Source organism: Microtus pennsylvanicus, chromosome 5, assembly GCF_037038515.1.
Source record: "Microtus pennsylvanicus isolate mMicPen1 chromosome 5, mMicPen1.hap1, whole genome shotgun sequence".
In the NCBI taxonomy this organism is placed as follows: domain Eukaryota; kingdom Metazoa; phylum Chordata; class Mammalia; order Rodentia; family Cricetidae; genus Microtus; species Microtus pennsylvanicus.
In genome coordinates, this window is record NC_134583.1 from 134319673 (window position 1) to 134338681 (window position 19009).

Here is a 19009-nt window from a genome sequence, read left to right on the forward strand (position 1 = left end):
CCTCCTTCCCTCCCTCGGGGCTGAAGGATGAAAACATTAGACCTCCCTTCCTATCTAATTAAAATCAGATCCTTAGAACCTCAGGAAGCACCCTGCTCCCCTTGGGTATCCTGTGGCCTAAAGGAATTTCATCAAAAAGGGCAAAAAGAGAAACTTGTATTTTATCCACTCATATTTGGAAAAAACATTAAACCCCAAAGGCAGACTCTGCTCATTTGAAATCCACGTTTTCTGTGATTTGTTTGTTGGAAAGAGAAGTCACCTTCGTATCCCAAAGCTATGGACATAGGAAGCACAGCTGGTGGATTGTGGCAGGGAGAGTTGGAAGCAAGGGGAGGCGACCGCCATTTCCTATCTGTCCTTGTTCTGGGCAGGGCTGCAGACAGACAGCTCCCGTGTGACCCCTGTCTGCACTTTGCAGTAAGACCTGAGTCACGGGCTCCTTCAGCCAGAGACCTCAACATGAATTTAAACCATGTTCGGCCCTAAGGACCTCGTTCAGAGCTAACAGATTCTGCAGGTGATGTCTTGTCTCACACAGGTATAGATTTGCTTTAACTTGGGAAAAATCAGCCTCACACATTGTTTTCTATGAAGTTAACAGAGAGAAGGCAAGATGAAGGTCAGAGCATCCACTCACATCACTGGCTATGTCCCCGGATGCCCGCGCAGCCTGGAACGGGAGAGCATCTATCGTCAGCTTGTAGCCTTGAGCACGAAGATTATGCCAAGACTCCTTGTATTTTGCCTAAAATGGGAACACATGTATATCTTTTTAAAAAATACATGAATCAATGAACAAAGGCTGCATGCCTTCTCATTTGTAGCATGGTGTCCTGTAATCCACTTGTGAGTGGCAAATGATCTCTGTTTCACAGAGCAAACTCTCGTTAGCTGTGCCCCGTGGTAGGCTCTGAGCATACATGTACAAATAACACACATAGATTTTACATGGATGCTTTTGTAGAAGCTTCAGCAAATGGTGGAGAGGTGGCCGTCAGATCACTTGCGTGACACCACGCTGGTGACTTTGGAACATGCTTGAACTTCAGCGGGGAGGAAGACTTGCCTCGCTCAGGTTGTCTGCATTGGCTTTCGCTCGGGCAAACTCGGGCAAACCAAGGGTCATGGTGTACTGGTGTCGGGCATCCTCGCCAGCTGCTTTGTAGAGACGCTGAACCCAAGTGAAAAAAATAAATGAACAGTGAGAAGCTTGGCAGTGGACACCTCCTTGACAAGCGGTGTGCATGTCCTGTGTGTGCAGTTGGGAAAGCATGCCAGCGGACACCTCCTTGACAAGCGGTGTGCATGTCCTGTGTGTGCAGTTGGGAAAGCATGACAGCAGACACCTCCATGACAAGCGGTGTGCATGTCCTGTGTGTGCAGTTGGGAAAGCATGGCAGCGGAAAGCACCTTGGACACAGCTGCAGCCTGGGTTACCAGGACATTCCCTTTGGTAAAGTCAGGCTGTATGAGTGAAATCCAGTAAAACGGAAGAACCGTGTAATGAACTGCAGTTTGTGCCACTAGATGCTGCAGAAGGTGAACAGGTGGAGACTATCCTGAAATCCGTCCCCCTGATACAGCACAGACCATCTGAGACCTGGGGCTTACAGCAGAAGAGCTTCGGGTAGAAAGAGGCAGCCCTGGTCTTCACCCTTCCCTGGTACCAGAGAGCAAGCTGAGCTGGGGCTGCCCTGGAAGACTTGTCCCTGTGCTCAGAAGTGGCCAGTGCTTGCTGACTTCCACAAGGTCAGAGCCCCTCGTAAAACACAGTCACCCCACTGCCCACAATTTAGAAAGACAGAGCGAGGGCAAGTGATGGCCTCTCTGTGCAAGATGATGAGCTCTGTCTCTTTGGGGCATCGTTATCCTCAGGTGACACCTCCAGCTTCAGAAGGTTCGGGTCAGATGCGGAGGCGAATAGCAAAAATAGCCAATTTCCACGTAGCTTCTGAAAGCTAGAGTTTGGAGAACCTTAAAAAGCAAAAACGATCTGCTAACCTATGTCTGCTCGGCTGGCGTGAGAGCCTCAGCGGGACAGCAAGCCAGCGGGCAGGGGAGATCATTTCGGCAGAGGAGACCCCTTCCTTTCCTGTTATTTTATACTGGGAGTGGTAAACTTTGGGGTGAATACACTGACTAAACTGTGAGTGAGGTTCAGAGGAGGCAAAGGTTCAAGAATCCAGACAGATGTTTTACTCCAGACCTGCCCTTGGGTAACCACAAGGACTCCATAAATGAACATTATATTGGTTTGCCACCATCTGCCTAGAACAGAAGCACACACCAGCATTTCTCAGATTCATGTGTGTGAAGGAGTCAGCTGACGGCCTTGTCTGGTGTCTCTTTGGATCCAGTCACTCTAGGGTGTGACCTGAGGCTGGGATTCCAGCCTGCCCCCGTCCAGAGGAGCCAGACTACAGTCTAAAGCAAATGCCTAACTCCTTCCTGATGGAGGAGGGTCATCTGTCTATGTGTTATTTTCATTGGTTAATAAAGAAACTGCCTTGGTCCTTTGATAGGACAGAAAATTAGGTAGGTGGAGTAAACAGAATGCTGGGAAGAAGGGAAGTGAGACAGACGCTATAGCTCTCCTCTCCAAGATGGACTCATGGTGCTACACAGATTATTAGAAATGGGTTAATCCAGATGAGAGAATTAGCCAATAAGAGGCTGAAACTAATGGGCCAAGCAGTGTTTAAAAAAAATACAGTTTGTGTGTTATTATTTTGGGTGAAAACTAGTCGGGCGGCCAGGAGCCAGGAACGCAGCCCGCTGCTCCTTCTACAGAGTGGCGCTACACCTTCCTTTCCTCCAGAAGATGTGTTAGGTTCCATATGAAATGTTCTTTTCTTTCCAAATCCCTCATAAACTCAAATGCGTTTCTCCCTCTTGGCCCATAATAATTCATGCATCCCCCTCCCCCTTTAAATCTAGCCATCCTTGAACAGCCCTGGAGAGTTCACCTCGTTGGTGATCTGGTTGCTGAACTTGGCATGCAGAAGGCCTGGAGTATCAGTCACAGCTGTGTACTTGAATGACCCAGGATGTTGGCGGTATTTACTCTGAGAAAGGAGGAAAAGATGGCTTGGTAAGGGAGAAAACAGTTAATGCTGTAAATCTTAATTAAAGGTGTGTGTGTCTGTGTATTGTATGTGTAAGTTTGTGTGTATGTGCATGTGCTGTGTGTGTGTATGCTGTGTACATGCTCTGTGTGTGTGTAGTGTATGTGTAAGTGAGTGTGTGGTATATGTGTGTGTGACATGCATGTGAGTATTCTGTGTGTGTGTGGTGTATTTGTGTGCTGTGTGTATGGTGTGAGTGTGTGTTGTGTGTATAGTGTATGTGTGAGTAATGTATGTGGTATATATGTGTGATGCTGTGTGTGTGTGTGGTGTATGTGTGTGGTGTGTGTGTGATATGTTCAGTGTGTGTGGATGTGTATGATGTGTGTGTACACATATGCATCTGTGTATTTCTATGTGCACATACATGTGAATCCCAGAGGATAATTGGGGGTATTGTTCCTCAGGAACAATATAAATTTATTTTTTTGAGACAGGTCTCTCACTGGATGTGAGCCTTGCTAACCAGACATCTCCAGAATCTCCCTGCCTCTGCCTTCCCCACACTGGAACTATAAGTGTATGCTGCCACCACTAAAGCCGCCCCTTGCCCAGCCCATCATTCTAGAGCCCAGCTAGTCACCCCCCTGTCCAGGAGACCAGCACCAACTGCACCTGCAGCCTGGACCTGACAAGGCTTGGTGTCTTCTTCATTAAGGATGCATGATGCCAACTGTGCACCTTCAAAACCCCACACCTGAGAAACACTGCACGTGGGGTTCCACACTTGTAACCCCAGCACTGGGGAGGCAGAGACGGGCAGATCCCTGGGGCTCACTGGCCAGCCTGCTTAGACTACTTAGGGAGTTTCAGGTCAGGGAGAAACCCTGTCTCAGAGAACAAGGTGGATGGCCCCTGAGGAATAACACCTAGGCCCCGTGTACCTACGCACACAAGTGCATACACACACACACACACACACACACACACACACACACACACACCGCACCTGACTGTACCAGGACTCAGAAGGCCACGGGCAGAGCCCAGCCTCTATGGGTCCTTTGAGGATCCACACGGGGCTCTGATGGGAATGGGTTCTGGAGAGCTTCGATGCAAAGACTGCTCTGGAAATGCAGACACAGGGCCCTGTCTGCCCACCTTAGCTTGCAGGCTGCGGCCCAACATCTACCCACTATTCCCACATCGCTCCGTCCTTGTGTCCACATGAGCATCCACCCAAGTCCCCTCTTAGGGTGAGTAAGGCTCCCCATGCACTTAGAGAGCTTAGAATTCTGAGACTATTTAGTTATTTATTTAGTTTTTGCCGAGAAATCAACAAGAGCATAGCTGCTGTTTCAACACAGTTGTCAGAGAAACCCTGGGCTTGAATCGGTGCCAATCCTTACAAAGCCAAACCGAGATGTTCTGTATAACCCCATGTGACTAATTTAGAAGCCGGGGATCAGAGAGGACAGGTAACTAGGCTGAGGTCACAAAGCAAATGAGAGCTGACCTAGAATTTCCATCCTTTATTTGTTGGTTTCCAAAGCCTGCCTGTTCTCCATTGTACCATAGGGCTGCCCTTCAAAGGGCCTAGGAAGAGTATATCTTAGGAGCTCCTGAATCAGACTTATGTATTAATAGAGGAACTGACTTGATATTCTTGTGTGTGTGTGTGTGTGTGTGTGTGTGTGTGTGTGTGTGTGTGTGAAGCCAGAGGTCAATCAATGTTGGGTGTCTTTCTCTATCCCCCTCCACTCCAGGTCTCTCATTGAGCCTGAAGCTCACTGGTTCAGCTAGACTTGTAGGCCAGGGAGCTCCAGGGATCCTCTGCCTCCACCTCCAGAGAACTGGGATTACAGATCTGCACCACAGTGCCTGGCTGCTTCAGTGAGTACTGGGGATCTAAACTTAGAGCCTCATGTTTGCTCACTGAACTTTACTGCTGAGCCATCTCGCCAGTCCCCAGTAAACATTCTTACACGGTCTGAATGGAAACTCCAACAAGAATTGCACTAGGCAAACGGTGACAGCTTAACCTCCAATGGCCTGAGCAGGGGGACGGAAAGCCCCTGAGGTGTCTGCCATAGATCCCACACTACCGTCCCCCGCTCTGGAATTCCACCTTACCTCGCTGATGAGCTCGGATGCTTTCTTTCTTCCTTCAATCTCCAGCGTGCCAGGGATGACACAGGGAACACCACGCATGAAGTTCAAGTCCGAACGGTACAGATTCTACCCGGAACAGACAAACATCAGAAAAGCCAACCTCCAAACAAAGAAGCCAGAGTAGCCAGGGTCTCGGGACACTGTCTGAGAGCACACGCCTAGGACTCCAGGCAGCATCGATCTGTCTGTGCACAGATGTGGTACCACTCAGCAACGGTGCACGAGCGCCTCGGTAAAGGCTCGTCTGGGGACGTGTGGGTCAGAAGGAAATCATCCGCTGTCACTTCTCTGTGAGTAGTTGTGACAGGGAGGCCGGACGGAGTTCTGTTTTAATGTGAACTATCAAATCATAAATGCTGGAGAGGGTTGCAGCTAGAAAGTCAGGTGTCTTGGGGCAAATGTACAAATGGTTTAACTGATCTTTCAAACAAAAGCCAGCAGCAGCGGGCGGTATTAATTAATCATGGGTTAAGGAAGAACTAATGAATCAATCCAAAATAAATTGGCAAAGACCCATTCTGGTCTGTACCTGTGTAGGGAAGAGCAAGAATCAGCTGGGTGGTTTGAAATGACAGTTTAAAGAGTCCCCGAATCTACACCCCTTAGACAGCAGAGCACCCCCTGGGTAAGCTGCCTTCTGGTTGTCACCACAGCACCAGACAGGGTAAGTGACAAATGGCCTGAGATGAGTATGGCAGTTCCCTCATCCTTATAGCTACACTCGGGTTCCTGACAGTTTGTGTCATTCAGTAAGTGCTGTCCACAGGCACGATGCTCCAAGAGATGACAGATTCTGGATCTGAGCCCTGCTTGACTTGCACACACTGCTGAACCAAGACAGAGGTCTCACTTTCCTCCACAGGGCTTCTTGCTTGCGCATGCCTGGAACAGGCAGACCTAGCAGGCCGGGAAGGAAGGTGGGTACCAGGGATGCTGGTGCCTTTTGGGAGGGCACGTGTCACTTCTTCATGTATGTGAGGCTGCCTAACTCCCCTGTGCCTCATTGCCTTGAGGAACAGGTATCAGGGCTTAAACATGCCACCAGAGAAGTAAAGACACCTCACAAGGACCAAGACGATCCTGGGAGGCATTGCCAATGCCTGACTGCCTGGCCTTGATCTATGTTCTTCCCATAAAACAGCAAGAAGGGTTTCCACCCAACCCAAGACCAGGGGCAAAACTGGAAAACCCTGAAAACCCACAAACCCGTGTGGCATCTCACCAGTACAGTTGATTCACCTTAGATGACTGATTTGCCTGCCTATGTCTTGTACATTTTCTCTGGACAAGGGAACTGTTAATGTAAGGATATGGTAGGAGCTAGATAAGGTCATCTCAATGTTTTGAATTCAGTAGAAACACTCCAGGACCGGCAACGGTTCTCCCTAGAGCACTGCAATTAACTGTGCATTCGGACCTTGTGAGAGCTCTTGGGCTTGGAAGAGTTTAGGATCTCTGACCTCAGGAACCCCTGGGGGTTTCACAGAGCCAAGAGGAACTTGAGGGTCCCTGCCTTGTGATATGAAATGCTAGGAGAAGGGCCCCAAGGGAGAGGCCCCGGGCTCTTTACCTCACTCTGCAACTTGTGAGCTTTCTTGGCACAGCTCAGCCTCAGGTCTTCCACCAAGGATGTGTGTTGGGGGAGCGGATGTCTGTAGTCCTGGTCGCTGGCCAGGTTCTGAGCCTTCTTGGCATGCACCAAGGTTACCATGTCCAGCGGCAGATGGAAGTGAGTCTTTGAGTGTTCAAAGGCTTTCTTATAATTCACCTAGAGGGGCAGACAGATCAACAGCCACTATTTCAAAGCTACTATTTGCACAGGACCATTGGGGACAACAGCTATGATGCAGTTGTCCCATCAGCCAGAGATACTGATGCAAGGCCATACCCCTCCTTGCAGACACTGACCTAATAAGCATGCTTGAGTTTGGTCCCTAACTTTGCAACTCTTGTTCTCTGAAAGTCACTGGCCTGGGTCAGGTCACGGCTCTCTCACCGGGGGAAAATACAGACAAGAAGCAGATCTAATACCAGTGACTCTCTTGCTCGATTTCCTAGGCCATCCATTTTAGAGTATCAAGAACATGCCTGGGCAACCCGTGTTCCACCCAATGTATCTTTCCCCAATATCTGCTTAAGTTCACAGATTCCCCTGCTACCCCACCTAGCAAACAACGTCATCAAACATTCCAGGATTCCCTGGTCAATCTTAGAGCCCATGGGAGTAGAAAAGCCAGTTCTGAGCATATTCATCCCTCAAGCCCAATGTATAGGGAAAAATGAGGGAGAAGCCCAGTCCAGCCCTACCAGCCTTGGGAGGAACTGTGAGGTAGGCAGCTCTCCTATGAATTCGGGGGCAGCGTCTCTACCTTTTCCTTTTGCCAGTTGTCCTCTGACCCTTCAATTCAACTGCTGGGCCCAAACCTCCCACTCTCCTGTCACTGATTGTGCCCGTACTCTTAGAAAAATGCCAAGGCCGCCCATCTAATTCCATCCTCAGGGGTCAGCAGCCTAAGACGGAAAGCACAGTTGGGGAAAGGGAAAGGAAGACACACAGAAAAAAAATGGCAGAGAGAAAATGAAGCTGTGGGTCAGGGGAGAGGGAGAGGAAGAAGGAGAGGAAGAGAGAAAGGAGAGAGACTGCTGCACTGTCTCTATGTTGGAGCCTCTTTCTAGCTGACTCTGAGAAAGGGACTGAGCCACTCAGTCTCCTTATCAATAAGCCAGAATGAATACAAAGTCAGAGGGGAATGCAAACCAGGCGTCTTCATTTAGGTGAGCACAGATAAGAATGAAGTGGGATGTGTGTGTACGTGCATGTGTGTATGTATGTGTGTGTGCGTGCATGCGTACCCGTGTGCATGTGTGTGTGCATGTGTACCCATGTGTATGTGTGTGTGCATGCATGTGTACCCATGTGCATGTGTGCGCGCATGCATAACCATGTGCATGTGTGTATGTGCATGTGTATCCACGTTCATGTGTGTATGTGAGTATGTCTGAATAAGTACATACTCTATCTACACAGCTAAACTATGAGCAACTCCAACAGATTGTAGCCTCCAGGAATCCAGTCTACCTTCTAACCAGCAATCTAGAACTTCTTGCATAAATCTTTCTCCATTTCTAAACATTTGCAGGAATTCACTCTATAGTGCACACATGTGTGCATGCACACACACACACAAATCTCTGCAGACCAAACACATCCCACAGACCACCTAAATCCAAATCAAAGAATACCCATCCCTGCAAGGAACTAGGGGCTCCACAAACCCAACCTCATTTTATGGTGGAAGCAGCTGAAACCCAGAGGTGATTTCATAACTCTACACAGCAAACTGGCACCAGAAGCATCACCCACTTCCAAGAGGCTGGCGACCTGAACTGGCTGTGCCAGGAGCGTCGTCAGGTGGGCCCCAGAGCTCCCTCCATCTCCTCCCACTTACACCACTCTGCAGCGAGGTCGCATGTACTGCGTGTGCGAGGCTGAGGTCATCTTCCAAGCCCCGGGAGCCAAGCATCTGTCCTTTCATTCTCTCAAATGCTTCTTTGTATTTGTACTAAAGGGAAAGAGAGCGGGAGAGAGCACCGGCTCAGGGACAAGGGACACAGAATGGAAGAGGTGGGTATTGGGCGAAAATGTTTTGTTCTTTTGACAGTAACTGGGTGAGTTGAAAGGAAACGCGCAGGAGTCGTCGAAAAGTCTATTCTTTCATATGCAAGACTCCCAATGACTAAAGGGCTCCAATTTGAAACGGCTGAAGCGTTAGCACTTGGGCGGCCCGAGCTGGGAGAAGGTGCAGGCATTGTTAGCAGGCTCTTCACAGGCCGGCTTTATGAAAACTCTTGGTGGAGGGTACATTTCATCTGCCCAGGTTCCATGTTTACAGTTGGGCATTCGGCTTTGTGCCCCAGGCTAGGGAATTTTTTGTGTAAGATGCACACTCTCTCGCCGGTCATTATTCGGTTGCCCTGACACAGTCAGTGTGGACAGGAGAGGATATTATATCCACAGGCAAAAGAAGGCAAGAGTGAGAGGTAAAAGAACTGCAAACAGGTTTGGATTAAAGTCGTCACCGGATTGGAAGCTTACATCACTTATAATGTCGCTGGACGCCTTGGCTGCCTGGAACGGAAGGGCATCCAATCTCAGCTTGTAGCCACCATCCCGAAGTCGGCTCCAGGATTCCTTATAGCGTGTCTGGCAGGGAGAAAGGCACAAATCTGATGGTCTCCTACATTCTGTTTTTCTCCAACAGGAATCTGGTTGGCAGTGGGTCTCTCTCTCTCCCACCCACAGCCCCATCTGGGAGCTAAAAATCACTGTGGTTTAGAATGGATTATCCCACCTCCCACCCAGCCTTGGCAGGGGAAGCCAGAGAGGGGACTGCTTACAAACAAAGGCTCTGAATTCTGATAGACCTAGATCTGATTGAGCAGCAAGCTCATTGGATTAAGAAAGCCTACGGCTGTGTTTGAATAACTCATTATACAAGATAGAGAATAGCCAAATGCCTCAACCAAAGACCGGGAGTGGTGGGGAGAAGGGTTCTTATAGAAACTACGGAGGGGAAGAGTTAACATCCCCAGATGTGTCCTTGGCACAGCCACCAGCTACATGGAGCTCTACTGAGATGCTTCTATTGCATTTCAGCTCCTGCCTCCAAAGGCCTCCGCAGGGAGGCAGGGACTTCTCCTGTGTCATTCCCCAGTTAGTTTCTGTCTTGCCCTTTACCAGCTATTTAAAAAGCCCACCACAAACTCAAGTGTGGATCCCCTTGTTCAGAGAAGTGATAAATGTCAACCTAGTGACAGCTCAGGGTACCACGCATGCCCATGAAGACACACCACCCTCCTGTCTCTAAACCCAGCATCATCCGGAAGATTCACCTCACTGATGTTCATGGCATTCAGCTTGGCCAGCAGGACTTCAGGCAAGTCCACCGTCTGCGTGTAATGGTGCTTTATGCTTTCTCCTTGCTCCCTATACAATCTCTGTGGGTCGAGAGAGGACTTTGCATTAAACCCAGAACCTTCCCCATGCAGCCAGCAGCCACGAGGTGGAGGATCCACGGCTGCTATATCATCCTAGAGACCTGATCACCCAGCCTCCACCCAGGGCTCTCCTGCCTGGCACAGTGACATTCATGGCACTCTCTCCTGGGTTCTATATTCCAACTCAGAGCATGGCAGGTGGAAATGGTCCCCACCACCAATGCTACACTCTTAAGGACCACTGAGGCAAGTGTCAACTGGAGAAAATGAGGTCTGGCCACGCTAGACTCATCCGGCTATCCACTCAAGCTGTGCAACAGGGAATAGTGACCCAGAAGGTGCACAGGTAATGACCATTCTGCAGGGATGTTTCCCAGGGCCGCCTCTGCCTTCTTCCGTTCCCCACCATCTGGGATCCCTGACCCAATCAATATCCCCCTAGGAAGTTCAGGTTTCCTTTCCCAGAACTCCACGTGAGCTCCAGGCAGCCTGGAGTTTGCTAGATGACATACAGAGTTAGCATAGCACCTAAGAAATTTTCTAAATCATGTTTTTCCATCCTAGCCCCTATCAGGCCTGTCCAAGGTTCTACATATTGCAGCAGCGCCCCCTAGAGTTGGTTAGTGTTAGGACACAACACGTGTTTTTCTTCCTCAAGAAATTCTTGTCCAACTGTGTTTCTCAGAATTCAATGTGATGCTAATGAACAGTTAAACAAGAACTCAGTTCCTAAACCAAAGTATGGGACTCACTCCATCTCACAGCCTAAAGAGTACCTAGGCCTTTTGGGGGTGCCTGTAGAGAAAGATACAACCAGAATTTCTCATAAAGCCATAGAGGGGATTTTGAAAGCAGAATGCCCAAGGATGGTAAATATTTTTGCATGTCAGAAGTTGGCTATTTTAAGATATTAAAAGCCAGGTCTGCCTTACACAAAGACTCTTTGCTCAGTAGTAACAGCCAGTTAATTCCTGTGCTTAGGAGAGGTTTTTATAAGACCTCAATGTTCCATTTAGTCTCTGGTGAACTGAGCATGGGGTCAAATCTTGGTTTCTGACAATATACAGAATGTGGGATGTGGCTTAAAAGTCAGGCTTATATCCACAAATCAGACTCAAATCATTTCTTAAAGCTTGGAGAAATGAGAACACAAGGTCAATCCCTGCCCTCGGATCCCAGGAAGCCCCAAGCAAGGCTTCGTCATCCCAATTAGACAGAATTTTACCCCAAGTTCTAGCTCTGAAAACAACATTTGGAACAAAAGGAAAAGGGGGAGGGGGCCTCCTAGTTACAAATCTTTAAGCTATGCAAATACAAGGAAGGAGAGCATCTGAAGGGCAGTGGGGTGCAGAGCCCCACTTGGCACACTGAGTACAGGAACGCCCCATTTGCATCCTAATGAGAAAGCAACCCTGCAGAGGAGAGCTTCATAAAAGACAAGGGGACCCTTCATCCTCAGGACGACAGAAGGAGCAGGCCCGAGATCCCCTGCGCTTCAATCAGGCCGCTGAAAGAGAGCCCACTCTCGGGCTCATAATGTATATACATTATCACTTACATCCACTGCTTGGGTATAACTAATCCTGGCCTGGACCATCTCCGGAGTGTCTTTAATACTGGTGAACTTCAAAGCATCTGGATGCTGACGGTACTTCTTCTGTTGAGCAGGCAAAGATCAAAGCTGTGAATTTTGTGCTGCTCTTTCATGCCATTTGAAAGAGAAAAATCACAGTTGCTTGAGATTAGAGTGAATTTGTGAACATAATTATTATTCGGCTTCCTCCATCTTTATATCCTAGGTACCTTCAGGTTAATATTTGTTTCAATTTAAGAATAACCTCATGTCAATTAACATTAAAGTAGTTCTACCCGGTGCAAAGACAACATCTCAAAATTAGATTACACCAGTAAAATACTGTAGGGTGCACACTTCCAAAGTCAGTCTTTCCAGGGCGTCAAACCCTGCACACTTCCAAAGTCAGTCTTCCAGGGCGTCAAACCCTGCACACTTCCAAAGTCAGTCTTGCAGGGCATCAAGCCCCGCGCTGCAGTTGTTTACATATCTTAGTGTGGCAAGAAAGTGCATTCCCAGTTACATTGATCGGCTGAAGCTTTCTGTTTTCCTTCCCCAGAATTATTTGGCCGGCATTAGCCCATTCAAGACCTGGCCTTTAACATGCAGGGTGCATTCACTTTAGACCATGGTCCCTTTAGCATATGTGGTGATCCTCACAAAGCTATGGCACAGATAAGGAAAAGGATACCATTGCCATCATTGAAAGTTGTTAGAGCATTTGGAAGATGTGAAACATATGCATTAAACAAAACACAAAGTAACAACAAAAAAATGTTAATGCAGGCACAAAGCTAAATGACTCTGGATAACATGATTAAGTTTGCTCCCCTTTCTTTAAATTTTTCAGGACCTGGAATATTATAATTTTAATGGTATGATGGAGTTGATTTCCCCCAAATCATGTTATTTTCTAAACACCTGCTCACGGTCTGCTTGGATTTGTACATATCGCACTACACTGTCTTAGGTCCACTTAATCTGGTCAGCCGCCTGTGTTTTGTAAATGAAGGCCCGCACATTCACTACAAAACGAATGCTCGCCATTCCAGCTAGTTGTGAATCAGCAAAGTTATAAATATTTACTACCCGGGGGCTTCACAGAATAGCCCTAATGAGTCCTGCTCCACAATCAGGGTATGTGTGTGTGTGTCTTTGTCTATGTGTGACTGCATGTATACATGTATGTGTATGTGCATGGAATACATGTATACATATTTGCAATGTGTGAATTTATTTACACATGTGTGAATAGATGTATGTGTGCAAATGTGTGAATGCACATGTGTGTATGTGTGGCTGCATTTACACATGTGTAAATGCATGTGTGTTCATATGTGTATGAATGCATGTATACTGGTATATATGTGTGTATATGAATTTGAAAGTGAGTGCATGTATATATGTGTGCTTGTATTTGTGAACTCATATATTGTGCATGTGCATGTGTGTGTGAGTGAATGCATGTATATAGTGTGTATGTATTTGTGAATTCATATATTATGTGTGTGAGTTAATGCATGTATATCTACATGTGTGTATGTGTGTAAACGCATCCATATTCATTTGTGGCTCTTTCAAAAGGGTCTGGTGTTCTCTCTGAAAGTTAATCATCCCAATTTGACAAGAATCTAGAAACATCAAATAGTCGGGGAAAGTTATTAAAATAGATCTCGCCTGATATACAGTTTGAAAACTGGTCTGAAGCAAAGATGCTAAGAAAACAAGCAGCTGTCTTGAGAAAGGCTGCAGAATGAGGAAAGGGACATGGCACAGTTACGTCACTGTGGGCAAAGGACTCCTCTGCCAGTCTTCGGTGCCAGACTTAGACACATGAGGGAACCACCTGGGAGCCTGGACTGGGCAGGATAAGGACCTCCTTTCTGGAAGGGCTCGATGCTGAGAGTGTGGGGTGGTAAATCCTCGAACCTAGATGTTTGCTCCCACAGCGTCTCATGTTCATACTCCTGAGAGGGCCTTTCTGTAGCCACACTGAAGAACACGGGGCAGCACCGACCCTGCTGAGGTCTCAGGGTTCTTTGGGTCTTAAGTGTTGAGTAAGGTCTCTGAAAATGAGGTCAGTGGGCACAGGGCAAGGTCAGGAGCTTCCGCTCATGTGCAATAACTAGAATGCAGCCCCACAGGAAACTGCAACATTGAGCAAGGGCCTTACAAAGCCAACATGGCTGTCACTGTGCCCTAACGGGGCCTTCAATAAGAAACTCTCTTTGAAACAATATCTCAGGAGCCTCCCAGGGTTATACACACTAAAGGTTCCTTCTTGGACAAGTCTGCTCAAAGCCAGTGAAATATTCCTTTGCCTTCTGGACACAGCCATTCCCAACAGGCATGGAGAGGGGCTGATTTGGAACATTTGATGGTGCGGGGCCTATGATGATTTTCCAGTCACGACTCTCAGAGGTGCCCTATGCTGCCACAATTCTGTCCCGTGCTCCACTTTTAGGTTGCCACCACTGGCAGAGAGTGCTTCTGACATCTAGAGGCCAGAGAGACTCTGCTGACCGTCCCCAAAGACCCTGCATGGCACCAAAAAGAATCGACAAGGTGTTGCCGGCACTGAGGTAGAACCCTGCCCTGACTCGGCCGACCTGAAAACTGCCGCCCAGCAAGGCTGCTGAGAGACTCGGTGAAAGGGTCTTCCCATACACGGAACCGACTTAAGGTCAGCTAGGGTGACTGGAGGCTGTCAAAAGTGAGGTTGGAAACAGCAGAAGGGATGTGTCCCTCCCACGAGAAAGACCCGACTCTGTCCCTGTGTTGGGCAGCAATATAAATATTGACCAACTGTTTACACTGTGGTAACAGAGGAAGAAACTCGCGTGAAGTCATGAAAAGGCTTCCTGGGTGCCCCCGACGTACCTTTCCATCGAGTCCCCCTGCCGCTTCATTACGACGGTAAGGGGCAGATGGCAATTGAGCTCTGTTTGACTGTCATTATTATACATAATGCCACTTGTCACCCACTTTGTTTTTGCTGGGACTCCGTGGGCCCCTCCTGGCGTGTGTTTGGTATGTGGCTTCTCTCTAATTACCAGCCCTAGTCCGGCTTCGGAGGCCCTTTCATGTGCCTTTGCCTTTCGAGTGGAAATTATTTTAATTTTATACAGAAATGCCGCACGCCTAATGCACCAAGCCCGGCACACGCACTGTCAGGAAATCTCACCTCACTAATGAGCTCTCCTGCCTTCTTCGCCTGCTCCACATTTAATGACCCGGTGGCGACCCAGCCCGTGCCTTTCATCCACTTCACATCTGCCCTGTATTGGTTCTGACAAAGGAGAGAGGAAGGGGAGAGGCAGGCCTCCGTTACTGCGCAGACATGCAAAGGGCTGTTAGCAGTTCCCAGTGTGCCCTCGGTGCCAGCTGAGTCAAATTAAATGCCACTTTGTCTTATCTGTTTCTGAAGAGTCATGGGTGAGGCCCCCAAATATACAATTAGCCCCCTTTTAATCAGAGGTCTCCCTGTAGACGGTGGCTTTGGGCCCTACCCAACACTATCTGGAGTACGCAGAGGTGCACAGTCAGCCTCATCAGGGACGCGTCTTCCCCTGAACAAAGCATCCTCACTGTCTGCTGTGGCAGTTTTCTCGTTTAGAATGACATGCGGGGGAGAGGACAATGATGGCCTACAGCAGAACCCAAGTAAGAGCTCCTGGAGAGACCCTCACACAAAACCCGGGTCTTCCCAGGGAGCCACTTCCTTCCTCCGACCACTGTGGGGCATGGAGCAGAGTTGCCATCTCTTCACCAGCTATGAATGAGTAGTTTTAATGAAACTGTTTAAAGAGAGACTTTTCTCTAAAATCAGTCCATTCTCTCTCTCTCTCTCTCTCTCTCTCCCTCCCTCCCTCCCTCCCTCCCTCTCTCTCTCTCTCTCTCTCTCTCTCTCTCTCTCTCTCTCTCTCTCTCTCTCTCTCACACACACACACACACAGAGAGAGAGAGAGAGAGAGAGAGAGAGAGAGAGAGAGAGAGAGAGAGAGAACCTGTATGTAACAGCCTGGCTATAACTGACCCGCTCACACATTCTTTTCCAAGAACCACCCAAATACAGAAAGAAAATAGAATTAAGCACGGGGTACAAAGAGGAAAAAGAGGGGGCTGTTGAAGATCCATGAGCTACTCATTCAAAAAGTGGGGACCTTTAGAGCTGGAATGAGGGGTCAGTGACTCTCTCAGAGATGACCACAGCTGGGGAAGTCACCAATGCATTCAACTCCAGCATCAAAGGGAAATCTAGAACATGCGTCAACCAGAATTCCAGAAAAGAAGCTCTGTCTCTCTGACTGTTGGCATATAACGTCAAGTCAGGATGAGCACAATTAGCCAGGAGGAAGTAAGAGTGCTTCCCCTGAGGAATCCAGAAATATGTACCCCAGAAGCATGAATTGTTACCCCAAAGATCTGATGAAACAAAAGATTTCAAAAACAACAACAAAACCCAGCACAGGCATGCACACAAACACACACACACTGTATACATATACACACATAGTATACACACATTTCACACACTGTACACACACAGTATAGATACACACTACACACACAGATTATACACACACACTGCACAACACTGTACACACACACTGTATTCACACACTGTACACACACACACACACAAGCTCAGAGCTTACATCACTTTGCAGGCCGTAGGCCTTCTTGGCCCACTCCACCTTCATGTCTGTGGGCAGAGCCGTGAAGCAGTTTGAAGCTGTCCTGTAGCCTACGTCCGTGGCTAAGTGCTGTGCCTGGCGGGCGTGGGCGAGGTGGATCATGTCGAGGGAGATGTGACACTGAGACTTGGTGTCCTCAAAGCCTTTCTTATACTCCAGTTCGCTCTGTAGCTTGGACATCTGCAGTGAGTGGCTCATGCGTGAATCTCCCTGTGCACTCTGTGCTCCGATGAGTTTGCCTCTGGATCTTTCATAGTCCTCCTTGTACTTCACCTAGGGTAAACCACACAGCTTTCCCACAGAAGCCCAGAGGCTCAGGGAGACGAAGATTCTGCCCAGACAAACAGCAGCAGAGCCATGCATCTGCCCAGTGACCGATGGACTCACCTCGCTGGCCAGGTCTCTCCTAGCTTTGGCTGTCAAGAACGTCAAGGAGTCAAGTCTCAGCTCAAATCCTTTTGCCTTCTGCCTTTCCCAGCTGCTCTTGTACAGCGTCTGGGGAGACACAGGAGAGCAGCGGTCATCCGTGGTGAGATGACCGAGGCCTCTAGACTCTGTGAAAACCTTCCTAAGAAGCACAGCAACGCAGCCTTCCCTAGCCTGAGAACCCCGCCTCTTTGTCCTGCCCAAAGGCCTCTTGGCACATTGCGCTTCCATCAAAAGAAGCAAAGACTAAACTTCAAAAGGCTTTAAAAACATACCCTAGGAGTCTTACAGAATTCTCATAAACATCTCAGATGCCACGACATCCACGGGACAGCATTGGAAGGTCTGTCCTCTGGGTCTGCACCATACACCAGCGCAGGACTCTCTCCTGCATCACCCCCCTCCAGCCTTCAAGCCCTAGGGCCTTTCTTTGCCCTCCCATCCCAAACTCCTGCCTCCACACTCTAAGGTCTTTCTTCTAGAAGGCCTCCCTTCCTCTCAGTGTGGGAATCACTCCAGCCTCTCCCCTCCTTCTATCTCTCCTGCCACCATTTGTTCTGACTCTTGGAGTAACCACTCTTTCACCCATGGGATCCATTCTGTGACTTAAGAACCCTGCCATCCAATGCTAGGAAGGTTGCTTTCCTCTTCCCTGGTTCCTTGGTCAGGACCCAGATCCCCTGGGATGACCAGATACGCTCTAGTTGAACCAGACACCACCAGTGTGACTGGTGGGTTTGATGACCAGGTAACTGTAGAGATACTGGGAAACACAGCCTACATCTGTCCACTCATCCTGTGGTACCTCACTGAGTTGAGCAGCGTTGGCCCGGGCTTGCAAGAAGAAAGGCTCGTCTTTGCTGATGCTGTACTGATGGATAGACTGCTCATTGCCAGCCTTGTATGCCACCTGATGAGAGAAAGAGCAGGATTGGGGAAGGATAACAGTGTGTCACCATCATAACTGGCGCCACATAGACGGAATCAAGGATGCTGGGGTAAATACAACAAGCCAGGCACATAGGCCACATGATGTCACTCATCTGTGGAAACTCAAAAAGGTGACCTCATAAAAGTAGAAAAAAAAGGGAGGGGACAGGAGTCAGGGAGAATAGATGCATAATAGATACAAAAATACAGCTGTTGGGAAGAAGTTTTGTTATACAGCATGTATATATACAGGGAAGTACACAGATATGTGTGTACACACACATATAGACCACCCTTGGTCTACAGCAATTAATTTTGCATTCTTGAGAGAAATACCAAGAACATTGAAGGTTCCCAACATATAGAAATCATATTTGAAAATTAGAAATGCTAACTGGGGTTTGGTCACCATACATGATATTCATGTATCAGATTATAATACTGTACCTCATAACTAAGTATAAATATTATAAGTCAGTTAGAGGAAATACACGCTTATGTCTATAATCCCAGCACTAGGGAGGCTGAAGCAGGAGTATTGCTGAGGGTTTCAGGCCAGCCTGGGCCTTATCTATAAAAAGCAATCATAAAAAACCAAATATGGAACACCAGTGCAATCAGCAGGAGCAGACCTGGCGGGGATTATAGAACCTTTTACTAATGATAAAATTAAAAAATTATGGGACGACAATGAACCCTGGCAAAGAACTTGTGCTAATTTTTTGGGAGAAATTAATAGCAATTATCCCAAAAGCAACAACCTTAACCTTATAAAGAGAACTACTTGGGTCCTTCCCCGTATTGTATGTGATACACCAATAACTGGAGCCCCTATATTCTATACTGTTGCAAATAAATCAGGAAGGCAGGTTACAAATTGGAAGATTTAAATAAAGTGGAACAAAGCCATTATAATTATGTCCAAAAGGCAGAACTATATGCTATTCTTGTGGTACTAGGGATTTAAATTTTTTCTCAATATGGTTACTGATTTGCAATATGCAAAAGGAGTTGTTTTGCATATCAAAACTACTGAATTTATACCAGATGATACAGAATTGACTTCTTTATTTATTCAGGTTCAAGATATAATCAGAAATAGGCTTTGTCCCATATACATAACACAATCCTATCCCCATACGGGT

The 19009-nt window shown here is 47.8% G+C and overlaps 1 protein-coding gene across 8 annotated transcripts in view; it reads right to left on the bottom strand.

Annotated features, from left to right (window-relative positions):
* The window catches only part of Nrap (nebulin related anchoring protein), a 72196-nt gene that overhangs the window by 15102 nt on the left and 38085 nt on the right, over positions 1 to 19009 (bottom strand). For all 8 annotated transcript variants that reach the window (XM_075974492.1, XM_075974491.1, XM_075974489.1 and 5 more), the window contains 13 exons: positions 17740 to 17844; positions 16896 to 17003; positions 16470 to 16781; positions 14996 to 15100; positions 11797 to 11895; positions 10134 to 10238; positions 9337 to 9444; positions 8690 to 8803; positions 6811 to 7008; positions 5202 to 5306; positions 2970 to 3068; positions 1070 to 1174; positions 641 to 748 (listed from right to left, as the gene is read on the bottom strand). In XM_075974492.1, coding sequence (XP_075830607.1) covers positions 641 to 748; positions 1070 to 1174; positions 2970 to 3068; positions 5202 to 5306; positions 6811 to 7008; positions 8690 to 8803; positions 9337 to 9444; positions 10134 to 10238; positions 11797 to 11895; positions 14996 to 15100; positions 16470 to 16781; positions 16896 to 17003; positions 17740 to 17844 — 1671 coding nt within the window. The remainder of the gene's footprint in view (positions 1 to 640; positions 749 to 1069; positions 1175 to 2969; positions 3069 to 5201; positions 5307 to 6810; positions 7009 to 8689; positions 8804 to 9336; positions 9445 to 10133; positions 10239 to 11796; positions 11896 to 14995; positions 15101 to 16469; positions 16782 to 16895; positions 17004 to 17739; positions 17845 to 19009) is intronic.